This window comes from Melospiza georgiana, chromosome 9 (assembly GCF_028018845.1).
Source record: "Melospiza georgiana isolate bMelGeo1 chromosome 9, bMelGeo1.pri, whole genome shotgun sequence".
NCBI classification, from domain to species: domain Eukaryota; kingdom Metazoa; phylum Chordata; class Aves; order Passeriformes; family Passerellidae; genus Melospiza; species Melospiza georgiana.
Genome location: NC_080438.1, coordinates 14,955,161 through 14,967,925, shown reverse-complemented (window position 1 = coordinate 14,967,925; position 12,765 = coordinate 14,955,161). Strand labels below are relative to the sequence as shown.

The following is a 12,765-nucleotide window of genomic DNA, read 5'->3' as shown; positions in this document are numbered from 1 at the left end:
TACTAATACAAAGCTGATCCTGTGGACTTGGATGTTGAACTCCGGAACAGTTCAGAACTGATTCCTACAATAATTGAAAATTAAATATTTTAATATAAATATTTTTATCTTACCCCTACACTATGAAGTAATTAGTTTGCCTGGACAGCATTCAATTAATTTGTTTCCTGGTTGAAGAGAGGGAGTACTGGGCATACTGGGCATTTGGAAGTCACAGGCATAAGCAGAGCCAAGTATTAACAAAACAGTGAAAGGTAGGAGCCTCTGTAAGCAAAGTGCCCATCTGTACTTTGTCATCTGCAATCATATCTATCATAGCAGAAGGGACACAGAGCTACCAGCTATAACATGACTGGTAGTACAGAAAAAACTGCTGGTGAGCTCAGTGTAGAGAAAAACTAACTAGCAAACAGAAGGGGACATAATAAAAAGACAAAATAACAAATGGTAAAAAATTGGTTGTTCTTTGCATTATATCCTATTACAATAGGAGGAAATAAAGAATGAGGAAATAAAAGCAACAAAAATTGGTAAATTGAAATATATTCTGTATAAAATGTAATCATGCTGTAGAACATTACTGCTACAAAATAGATGCAGTTTTATGCAGGAAAATAACAGCCACCATGGATCAAATTGACTATTATTGGAAAGGAGAGATTGTTAAATTCCTGTGCCCAAGGCCATCAAACAAGTTAGGAGAAAAAATAAAGTTTAGAAAAATACTTTGGAGAAAAGTAATTCCAGAATGTGATACTGTCTTTTCCTGAACCTTCTTCAGGAACATCTTGTTGTTCCTGATATCAGTAGCATATAATAGAAGATAAAACAGAGGAACAGTCTTAATTATGATCATGGCTATGATTACGCCTTCCATATTAAAAAAAAAAAAAAGGGTATTTCTGTCAGTTGTCAAGTCCTGGGCTTCTCTGGTTCCAGCTATGAAGCAAGTATGGAGTAAAATAATTTCACCTGGCTCTAATTTCCTAAATCAACTGCTTTAAAATGTTATTTATAAAAGCAAGATTCTATGCTAGTACTTGAATATAAGGTGCACCTGTCAAGAGTTTCTTAATGGATTGGTGGGAAAACTTACTGGTTGTATTATCATAAAGATAACCAGATTTCTTCCTTGTTGAGTCAATCCCCAGGAAAGCTTTGTAGTTGTTATCTTCATACCAGTTGAAGGAAAGCACTCTGGATCCACCTCCTTCTGGGTAGCCACAGAAAAGATCTGACAGGGAACTCACCAAGTGGCCCAAGGACTCTGGTCTTCCATCTTGTAGAAATGGTTGCAGAACCCTCAAAAGGTCCTGAACACTTGGCTTCCTGGCCAGCTGCAGTAAGACAAGACTTGGTTAATGGTAGCCCTCAAGGCAAGTAAGCATCTGGTGAGGTCACAGCTGCGCCATCAGGTAAAGTGCAAATGCGGTCAGAACCTCATCCTTTCATCTCCTCTGCCCTGGTCACATACACCATTTTCAGTTCTTGTTCCTTCATATCTTTTCTGAAGAAAAGAATACACTTGTCTACATTTATTTTGTAATGAGAGAAGAATGAATTTTTAAGGAATCAGCTCTTCCCCAACAGTTCTATTTTTTTTTCTGGTAAAGTGGGTAACTGGAACATAAAAACAACAAAGGAAAAAAAGACTATGAGCTATACAGAAAAGTGATGTAATTTATTATTAGACCACTTACCTTTTGCACTGCTTGGGAGACATTAGACAGCACCCTCCCCCAAGCCTGCAGGTCAGCACCTGGTGAGTTTCTGTCCAACACAGAGGGAAGCTGTGAATACATAAAAAATAGGGACAACCTTCTACATGACAACAGTTAAAACAATGAGAAGAAAATCCAAATGGCATCTCTGTAGCTCAAATTCTTTGAGTTATTTGGAACAATATCTTATAAGCCTGTCTTATGGGGCCACAAATCCTGTACCCATGTGCAAGACACACAGAAATCTGTGCGGATGTTTTTTCTCATGTAAGGCTGAAACAAATACAGGCCACTTAAAATATATCTGGGGATTTGTTCTGCTCATCTAAGCCCACCATGACAAAAGGTGGAAAGATGGAGGAGGTCTGCAGTAACTGGAACATAGGACATTTGAGAAGCTGCTTCTCACAGAGGCTATTCTTCCAGTGAGATATACAGACTCCTGGTGACTTCCAAATTTAGCTAAGGTTTGACACAGAAGCCTGCATTTGCCACGGAGGTAAATAATTTGTAGAACTTTATACTTTGGAAACTCCTGGATTTTGAATAGTCTGGTCCTCAATGTTTGTCAAACCTGAGAGAAACCATTACTTTCCCAAGCTTCTTCAGAATGACCAAACTGCCTTTTCAGTAGAAGTTAACATTTTATTTATCAGTTACTTAAAAGAAACAGGTGACACCATGGTATTCTGTCACATACCAGTTTGCATCACTGCATCCTTCTTTGTCAGCTGTCTAAAGAATCACATATGCACTTGGAGCTGGCACTCTTGAGGCTTTCTCAGGCATTTCTTCTGCTAGTACAACAAAATACAAAGCTGGACTTGTAGACAGCTAGACTGTGATATTAATGAGACAAGCCCCTAAAAAGCCTTCCCCAATACGCCTACACACCCTGCTGATTGCCTGCCATTCCCTTCAGTCAGTAGGTGGCTAAGAAAGCAGAAGACAGCTGCACTGTGTAGGTACCTGGCAGGGAGTCACAAAGGCAAGAGCTTTTATGGAAAGCTCATGTTAGCATGTTCTGATCTGTCACTTGACATTCAGGCAGGAAGAATACATGCAGGGCTTCAAAATATACTTCTCCTTGTCCCCTAAGGAGAACCAGTCTGTGCAAAGATTATACAGTGTTCTTGGAGCATCTGCCTGAACCTGGTCTTTTTGAAACTCTGAGGAACAGGGTTTGTAAACCTGTAAAAAATGCTGGGCAGTACATTGTGAATATTCACTTGAAGACCTCAAATACCTCAAAAATCTATTTTAGAAATACTGTAGTATTAATTCTCTGCTACTTCCAACAAGCATAAGATACATGAAAACATAAGACAATATATTTTTAGGAATGGAAAAAAGCGTCTCTCAGAAGCTGACCACAAATCCTTGTCAGGGTTGGTAAAATCACATGGGCACAATGACTGACTATTAATGCTACAATAATCAAACAGTGTTTTGCTGGTGTGTCAATTGCAGTTCCTGGTATATTCTGTTCCCAGTTCTGGGAAAATCACAGCTGAACAAAATCCATGTTAAATTAATCTTAGTGCTACACTGCTGTGGCAGAAGAGTCTGACCAATACTTCCTATGCAACTTGAGGAGTTTTTCATATATCCTGCCTGCTCCTATAAAGCAAACTGACAATGTGATGGTTTCATGACATCACATTAAAGGTGAAAACCAGCAAATTAAATTCAGTGTTGAAAAATGCAAAGCATGATCATAGGGAAAACAAACATGAAAGATATATACATAGTGATGGACATTTAAGATTGATATCATGAGGAAAGAGACCCTGGAGCCTTTATTAATAGTTCTCTGAAAGCATCACTTCAGTATGCAGAATACAAATGAAATACTAGAAAACTATGCCATTTAATATTTTTTAATGTAATTTGTAGTTTATTATATACTTTAATAATATTAATCCATGTTTATACATATTTATAGAGTGGCATAATATCGCCATACTAAACCAAGGCTGCAGAAGTGGCGAATTCATAGCAAAGTCACAGTAGAAACAGGAACACAAAGAAGGGCAAAGAAAATGAACAGGAGTAAGGAAAAGCTTCTATAGAAAGAGTGATGAAAGCCAGCACAACTTCCGAGTTTGGTTTGGCTTTTTCAAAATGGCTCACATGGCTACACCAGCTCAAGCTGCACTGTGATTTTGACTGCCATGTAAAATTCTGTCATGCTGGACAGAGCAAAGACAGGATGGGCTGCATCCAGTATTTCCAGAATCCTCATGATTCCCTATAGGTTTGCCACACATTGTTTGGCTACACAGACTGGAAAGACCAGATAATATTTCAACACAAACTTTGAATTAAAAACTGCATTTGAATCTCTTAGTTCTGCTGTACTGTGAATTTCATCTGTTTCATTCCAAAATGTACTCAGAACTATCTGGTGTCCTGCTGGTGGTAGGTTAACAATCACACATCCATAACCTTACATTTGCAGGGGTAAATAAACTAAGACCACTCAGAAAATTGGTGATGTAGTACAAAAAAAAAAAATAAAAAATCTTGAAGGGCAATGAAATTTAAGGGAAAAAAAAAGACAATATAAGGCAGAGTTAATTGTGTTAATACTTACCAGCCGGAATAGCTTAAAGAAATCAACATTTGCATACAAGGCATCTTCTACTCTTTGTAGACTGTCCTGGGACAGGGCACACATGGCCTTGTGTACAGAAGGGAGACCTCTTCGGCTGCTGAAGATAATAAAGCGGTCCAGGAGTGCCTCACTGCAAGCAATGTCCTTCAGAGTCAAGCTAGGGACACCATAGGCAAACTGCAAACAAAACCAGTGTTTTACTTATTATTATGAAACTTGCATACTGCTCAGGAACAATTAAAAATTTATCAAAAGCGGACAGTTTGATATCAGCCCCTGCTAATATTTTAATGAATGGCAGAGAGATGTGGTCAGCTGAAGCATCAACCCTTGAATCACCTTCACTTAAAGATATGCTAGATCATCTTGCCTTCAGACATATTTTTGTCTTCTCATTAGTGATTTTTCTTCCATTGCAAAAGTCCCTTTGAGTCATCTTCCCTTCCTCACTGTCATCTAAGCACACCTGAAGCCATGCCACCCATCCTTGTGGCTAAGGAGGAATAGCTGCAGCTTGCTTGAAATTATTTTCCCAGGACCAAATGATTGTACTACATCACTCTACCTTTTATATTCAGGTTAGTTATATTTTTGCTGTTACTTGCTCTAAGAAAAAAACCCAAAAACAATACCTCTCATTCTCAAGCTTGATTTCCCTCAGCATTCTATTTCAGTTATGACTATTTCACTACAGTGCTTCCCACAGCCATTTTTCGCTGTCACTCTGCACAGGCACATAGCCAGGATTTTCAAAGCCATTCTACATTAAATCACACCCATTTACTGACTACCACTTCTAACATAAACATAGAACAGAAAAAGCCCAAATTTTTTCTCTTTAGTGTTCAACTAATGGGAACCCATTAGTTTCTAGTTAAACCAATGTACACACAGAATAACTCTATAGAAATGAGTAGATTTACATGGGATTTACATTGCTGTTATGGAATCTTTGTAGTCTATGAATAAATTCTACTTACTTTATAATATAGAGTACCAGGAAATATAATAAAAAGTAGTCCTGGAAATTGCTTATAAGCTAATGTTCTCATCCTCTGTCCATCTCCTTTCAGAGTGCAAATTTAAGGAAAACACTGCTCAGAGCACTGTGATGACTGTAAATGCATGCTGTGTTTGAGATGAACACAGACTTTCAAAACTAAGCAAAAACTATCCACTGACACAATATTATTAGACTAAATGAATTTAATAAGAAGTTATTAAATTTCTTATTAGAAATTGTCAAAATCTACCCAGGAAACTAATTTTCTTTAGAAAAACAATCTGCTGAGCATTCCAGTCTTCAAGACATATGGATTGAAAAAACACACCACAGCTATACCAGGTCAGACATAGATGTATATTTACTTCTTATCTAAGCAAATTAGGAAACTCATCATTATAAAAATTTTATATGTGAAAACCATTGTACTTTATCTGCCATGACTGCCCTGAGCTTCAGCTTATGGAGCAGCAGTTGACAAAAAAAGAAGGGGCTCTGAATTACACAGAGATTGTATTTTGGAATTATGATGCAAAACAGGGATGTGAATTTCTAGAAGTATCTGAGAGGCACTATCATCACTACAGCTGTACTGGTATAAAGGTGTTATTAACACAAGTTTGACAGTGCAGAGAAATGCAGAATGCAAAAGAAGGAATTCAACTGACAGATCCAGCCTGCCTTGCAAAAAACCTCCAAAACCACCCATCCCTGCCCTCCCTCAAATTGGAACATTTGAATTGGATTTAAGTTAGTTTATGTCAGTGAAATAATTAGCATATTTGCTGGGTCACTTAAGTCCTGAGGATGTGTGTGGTAAGAACATTATTTTTTAACCATACACGCCTCATTTTGTGTGGTCCTCATCAGGCAGGGTCAACTGCAATGAAAATGGGCTGCACAGGGAGGCAGCCTGGGAACCTTGATTTGACTTGTGAAATGAGGAAACAGTGACATTAACATCACTAACAAGGATAAACACAGAAAAAAAAAAAGGAGTTGCTATTTACAAACTGTAACTGCTTTTCAATAATGTTCATGAACAGATGGGATTAGAAAAACACCAAACCTCCACCCTTCCAATTTTTCCGGTAGGCTGTGCTGCTGCCAATCTTTCATGAACTTCTTATTGTTGTGCTTTAACATCAGTTTCTTATCTTTATCTTAGAATGACTCAAAAAAGCAGGCTCTCAGAGGGAAACTTCAGTACTTTTTTTTTTTTTAATCAATGTGTCACTGTTTAGCCAAAGCTGGCAAGATGAAGTCCAAATTATTTTTTCAGCTAGTTGGCTGTTTGATCAGGTTTAGCTTTCAGCTCTGTGTGTCATTTCCTGACTCCCAGGCGGCTCAGACCTAGATCTCCAGCCAGCTGTTGGCAACAGTCAGGCTTTTGTAAACAAGTTGCTTTCAGGTTGATCAGCTCTGTGCCATCAGCAGCAGGGGGAAAGGGTGTACAGAAACAAGCAGGCTAAAAGAGGGCAGAGCAGCATGAAGAACTGGAGATGAACTATCACGGCTGAGAATTAAGACAATCATGGATCTAGGGTCCAGTCATGGCTCTGAAACTTCCACCTCAACCATGCAGAAGTCCAGCTCTAGCAGCTTGCTTATCAAGAAGGGCTATTGCAATGAAGCAAATAATCTCCCACAGAAAATGCCAGTGTTCAATTCCTACTGAAAATAATTCTCTTGCTGTGTCTTTAAAATTATGAGATTGGTTTTTCTGCGTCATTTTCACCTGAAAGAAGTATTCAGAGCACTTTCTTTCCTCATAGCTGTAAATCAGCTCTGGCGAGATGATCTTGTATCCCTGCAATTACTGCTAACAAGGAAACTGCATAGAGGGCAGCAAAAGTGGTATTTAACACCACATCTCCTCTGGCTTCCTCTAACCAATACTCAATTTCTTTAATTTCCACCATAAAGAGAACTACATCTCTTTCTACATCAGCACAGAAAATGCAGCAGAAAGACACCACATTCCAGCAGGTTTCAATAATTATTTTTTGGTGATGATGTTGAAAACTTCAGTCCTGCATACACTGGCAAGCAGAATTTTTAGCAGGAGATGAATGAATGCCACTGGGGAGCTAATAGAGTCTAACAGCACTCAGTTCTCCTGACACAGCAGATCTCTGGTGCAGAAGAGGTATGGGATTAATAGGAAAAGAGAAACCCAGCAAGATATCTGTATATAGTCTCCTTGTCACAAGCAGCAAGGAAGTAAATTTTCAACATCTCAGCTGACATGGAAGTGTGAAAATGCATAGGATGTATCAATTTACACTGGCTTTGGTATGGTCTTGTGGTATTGCTTCATGATAAAGTGAGGACAGGGGAGGGCTTCCCCAGGTACCAATCAAGAATTCAGCAAATAAGTAATTTGGCTACTGGTCACACCAACTGGAACCTATGATGCACAAAAGGAACTGCATGAAAAGTCATGAATGCCCTCCTTCTTTCTGCCCACACACAGTTTTAGAATTTGCATTTTATGTGGCAGAGAAACAGAGGAATTGTGTCTTTCAGCCTCAATTATTCACTTGCTTCCACCCACACTAATGCAGTGTAGAAATTGTTCCAGAATTCCGATTCAGCAACATTCATTCATTAATAGAGCATTCCTCAGCGAGCTCCCAGCCACCATGCAGGAGCATTTACAGCATGTACGTGCAGAGCAGAGACAGCCTGGACTTGGTCAAACATAGCTCCTTGCTTAGCTGCTTCAGGAGGGATTTGACTCGCACTTTTCACTCTGAATTTTCTGAGCAAATCTATTTTTCAATCAGAATCAAAGAAACTGGGTCTGTTTCTCCACTTTCACCTATTCATGTAAGACAATAGCAAAAAGATACCATGCTGACGTTAGGGCAGAGAAATTATAAATTAAGAACCTCCAATAGTTCTTCTCTCATCAGGACTATTATCTCAAAAGGATGCACAGCTTCCTTATGTTTTTGAGTCAAGTCTTCAGTCATGGGGATGGATGCAGTACTTGCCAGTACTGTTTCTTAATGCTCATTATTTGGGTGCAACAACAGAATTTTGCTGTTTATTTAATGATTTTGTAATATTTAATGTATACTCAAAATGTTATTTAAAGACAAACCAAACATCTCTTCCTCTAGATTCACAAAAAACAAATGGAGAAATTGAACAAACGACCCATAAGGCATCAGTTATTCTGGGCCCAAGGCCTTCACTGAGGCTACTTTTCACATAGAGCCAGGAGATTGGTTCCTCACAGATAACCACCTGGTAGTTGTTAAACCCTACCCACCTGTTCAGGGCGCACTTGAGCATTAATAAGCTGGTAAACAACAAAATCTGGGAGGCCAACATTTTCTAGCAAGAAGGAAGTGAGGGTCTCCCCATCTTTCAAAATGTCAAGAATTCGTATTCCTCTTCCTGGATGAAAAAAGAATGCACAGATCAGTGAGATACCAAACAAAGGAAGTTAAAGAACAGCTCATATCCTGGCTTAAACCTGCAAAAAGAATGTGCTTTGGCTCTTATACCTAGTCGTGACTGACTGGGGATAAAATTATTTTTGCAATTCAAAATCATTTTAATCCTTTGTTGGGAAATGATAATCAGAAAATGCTGAGTGCTCTGGCTCTGCATATCTGATCTCTCAAAGATGTTTCAGATTAGGGCTACAGTAATGGACACATTGAAAGCAGCCCTGACTGCATCTGAAACTGTCTGATTTTTTCTGATGTAATGCTTTATTTTAAAGGTTCAGATTCAAGTATGCTACAGTTCTTAGTGTCCTTTCTTCTGAGCCTTGTGTAAATAACTTCAGTCAACCCTTTACATTTACACTAATTCTCAGTGTTGTCAATCAATTTTAGTTACTTAACCTTATTCTCTAGAATTGCAAATGTGACCCTTGAAAATCTTCCATGAGAAATAACTCAACTTCTTTGGAGAAGCATAAAGTGTAGCTTATGCTTCATAATAAACTAGATTAACAACTATATTAAACTAGATTAACAACTACTCTTCAGGCAAACCAGTGAGACTATCCACTGTTAAATTAGACACATGTAAGATGTTACATAAGTCACATGTAAGAGGCCACCAATTTCCCTGCTACTGTCTGGAACAATACTCAAAGTACTGCTGTTCCTAAAGTCAAACAGTTCCAATCTTTCAAAACTTGTCTCTTACAAATCTTATCAGTGAGAACTCTGCCTCAGCATGATGCAAGAGAAAAGCTTGGAAACCTAATGTTGCTCATGTTCATCAAATATTTATTATAACTTTACTAAATTATACCTTTATTAAAGGTAACTCACACAGCATCCACAGACTTTGGTAAAGAATGCTTGAATAGCTCTAATTCTTCTTGTCTTTAGAACAGGCAATGGAAACTGACAGGAGCAGTGTGTATCCTACTGACATAGGGAATGTAACTTTCGACATTTCTAATACACATGCACTCCATTCTGTGAGCTGAGTCTTATCAGAGTTTGCCAACTAACTTCCACAATTCCATCTGCACTAAGCATATTCTGGCCTGAGGCTACAGGGTCTGAGAACTTCTTCAATTGTTTCTCCACATATTTATTCAAGCAGTAAACACTGAAAACAATAGCAGGGGTCTGTCCCTCATATTCTTACTGATGCCTTTCCTGGCATCCAGGCAGTGTGGAGGAAAAAGCATGCCACAAAAAAGCATCTCATCAAAAGTGTGAGAGCAAAGGGAGACCAGGACAAGGAAGGAGGACTCAAGAGGCAGGTCTGATTTCAGGAATCAGAAGAAGGGGCAATCACAACTCTGGCATTTGCAAATTTTTCCTTGCTCAACATTGCAGCTATTCAATTAAGATTGTTACTTAAAAGCAATAGTAGTAAGCCGTAAACACAGACAGCTTAAATAGCCAGTCTTTCAGTAACTTTTGCTGTATGAAGAAAGATGGCAATTCCTATTTTATTTAGTTAAGCTTCAGAACTGACTTTTTAGTGTTTTATATAAAAGGAAATTCCAAATTTCTACTTTTTTTTAAAGTAAAACACATCCAAAACTTCCACAGACTCCGAAGGAGCGTTAACATTTCATGTCACAGGATTTGTGGGAATGTACTCTATATTTCATGAGTAAAGTTGATATGGGATGCAAAGGCAGCTTCCTAAACCATGGGGTGTGGCCCCTTAGCAATACACAGCAAACCTATGGCATGACATGTTTTTCCTCCCCTCTAAATAGTCATGTTTGATTTCTATGGCTGGGTACAAACAACAGCTCAGATTATACTCGAGTTCTTGTTTACATTCTGGGGCATTTGGCTGTCTCACTGTTATTTACAAGGAGATAATCCCTTTTTTACTTCTAGTTATAAACCTCTGATAGGATAGTGGACCTTGTGCATCAGATGGTTTATACACATCCTGTTAAAAATATATGGAGAGTGACTAATTTTAATAAGAATGCTATTCCTGTGACAAAGGATTTGAGAATGGGACAGATCAATTCACAAAGCCAGACCATTTTTAAACCTTTAGTTTTAGAAGTACCCTTTTCAAATTCTATACTTCAAGTCCAAAAATTTTACAATTATACCTTTCCCTATTTTCCCCAGGACTGTGTTTTGAGTTTGGCAAGTTGCTTTGAATAAAAATTAATGCAATGACTTTGCAATTCTGTTTATAAGTGTTCTATGCTTTCTAAATAGATCATGAAGAGTTTCCTTCTTCACTGTTTCAAACCTGTTTTAGCTAAGACTGTAACCAAGTACCTCTAAGCACTTCTCTGGGTTATGCTCCTGGCATATATTCATTGTTCCTAATTTTTCATTCCTTTGCATCTTCCAGTGAACTTTCTCACTGCTTTTGCTTTTCCTTTAACGATAATTAATGACATTCTTAAGCCATGTTTTACTTTATGTGGTGAGATATCCATGCTTTTCAAGTTTTTGTCTACTGTTATTTAAGATGGCTGTAGTAGGAGATGACTGCCTCTTCTCCTTTTCCTTAAATGACAAGTGTTTGTCATGGAACAGATTTTAACTTACCCTAACAGTAAGAAGAGCAGCAGCTACATGTGAAATAGATTATAATGCTGCCAGACTTCAAAGTAACTACTATCCAACTCTCAGAAGGAAAAATTAAATAGTCTAAAGGATATAGACACAACAATTACCTGCAATTCTTTCAGGATTAGTTCTCATTGTTTCCATAAACTGAGTCATAATGATCAGCTCTTCCCAGATCCTTCCAAGGTCATGGATTTCAGGGGTTTCCAGTAAAAGCTCCTGAGCATCTTTATATACCCTTGCAAGGCTGAAAAGAGAAATAATGAAGAAGCAGTAATTTAAGAGTGATGACTCTTGAGAACCTTTCAAGTAAAAAAACCCCAAAACCAGACGAAAGAGAAGAGAAGAGAAGAGAAGAGAAGAGAAGAGAAGAGAAGAGAAGAGAAGAGAAGAGAAGAGAAGAGAAGAGAAGAGAAGAGAAGAGAAGAGAAGAGAAGATGTTGACTGTCTGTATTAGGGATGAGGAAAAAAAATAAGTTGTCTTGTCCTCAGTTTCAGATAGTTTGGGGTTCAGTTAGATTTGAAATTCCACAGAAGTTTTAAGAGGGCTACTGGCGTTGCAGAAGATTGGCCATTAATATATTTTTTTGTTAGCCATGGTGGTCCTTCTGGGGACACAGAACCTTCCCCAGACAACTTGTATCTCACAGTTATAGCGCAAATCTGCCCTGGTTCTAGCCCAGGCCCACCTCCAGCAGTTGAATGGGGCACTCTGGGTATATGCTCAGCCTAGCAAATGACATGGAGTCATTCACAAACAGAAACATCCTTCACCTCACACCATCAGTCTCCTCCAATTTGTTTGGCCCCTTCAGAATATTTCTTCTAGGAGGAGCAGGAAAACACAAGTAACAAATAGTCACGGGCAGCTGTTCAACTACTGATTCTGGTTTAGAACATGCAGATCAAGCAAGGATGCAACCAGACCCTCTGTTTATGAGCAAGCATAAGAAATTCTAACTATCAGGCAAGGCCATTACACTTCTTTAACAGTATTGTGTTTTTCCATGCATGCAATAGTGTATCTCACTCCCCATGACTCATTTTAGCTTACAGGAAACAACAAACAGGAAGGACCAAATTATTTCAGAGAACACAATGAATTTACTTCTGCTGTAGTGCACTGGATTCATTGGGACTGACAAAGCGACAGTTTGCTCTGTTACAAGCAACCTAGAAGAGCTAGAATGTACAGAGACCAGAAGCCTCTAGCTTCACTGTGTGTTTGACTGTACCCCACCAAAAATGTTCAGCTGACTATTTTTAATCCTGTTCATCAGGAACAAAAGGTCAAATGGTAAGTTAAGTCCACATTACAGACTTTCACATGACAGGGGCTTCAGTGGCCTTCACATTATTAGCTCATGAATTTTAATCATTGGATGC

At 38.4% G+C, this 12,765-nt stretch overlaps 1 protein-coding gene across 1 annotated transcript in view; it reads right to left on the bottom strand.

Moving 5' to 3' along the window:
• The window catches only part of ABCA4 (ATP binding cassette subfamily A member 4), a 60,022-nt gene that overhangs the window by 43,216 nt on the left and 4,041 nt on the right, over positions 1 to 12,765 (bottom strand). The window contains exons 4-8 of the mRNA XM_058029999.1: positions 11,487 to 11,626; positions 8,622 to 8,749; positions 4,318 to 4,515; positions 1,701 to 1,790; positions 1,097 to 1,337 (exon numbers count right to left, since the gene is read on the bottom strand). Coding sequence (XP_057885982.1) covers positions 1,097 to 1,337; positions 1,701 to 1,790; positions 4,318 to 4,515; positions 8,622 to 8,749; positions 11,487 to 11,626 — 797 coding nt within the window. The remainder of the gene's footprint in view (positions 1 to 1,096; positions 1,338 to 1,700; positions 1,791 to 4,317; positions 4,516 to 8,621; positions 8,750 to 11,486; positions 11,627 to 12,765) is intronic.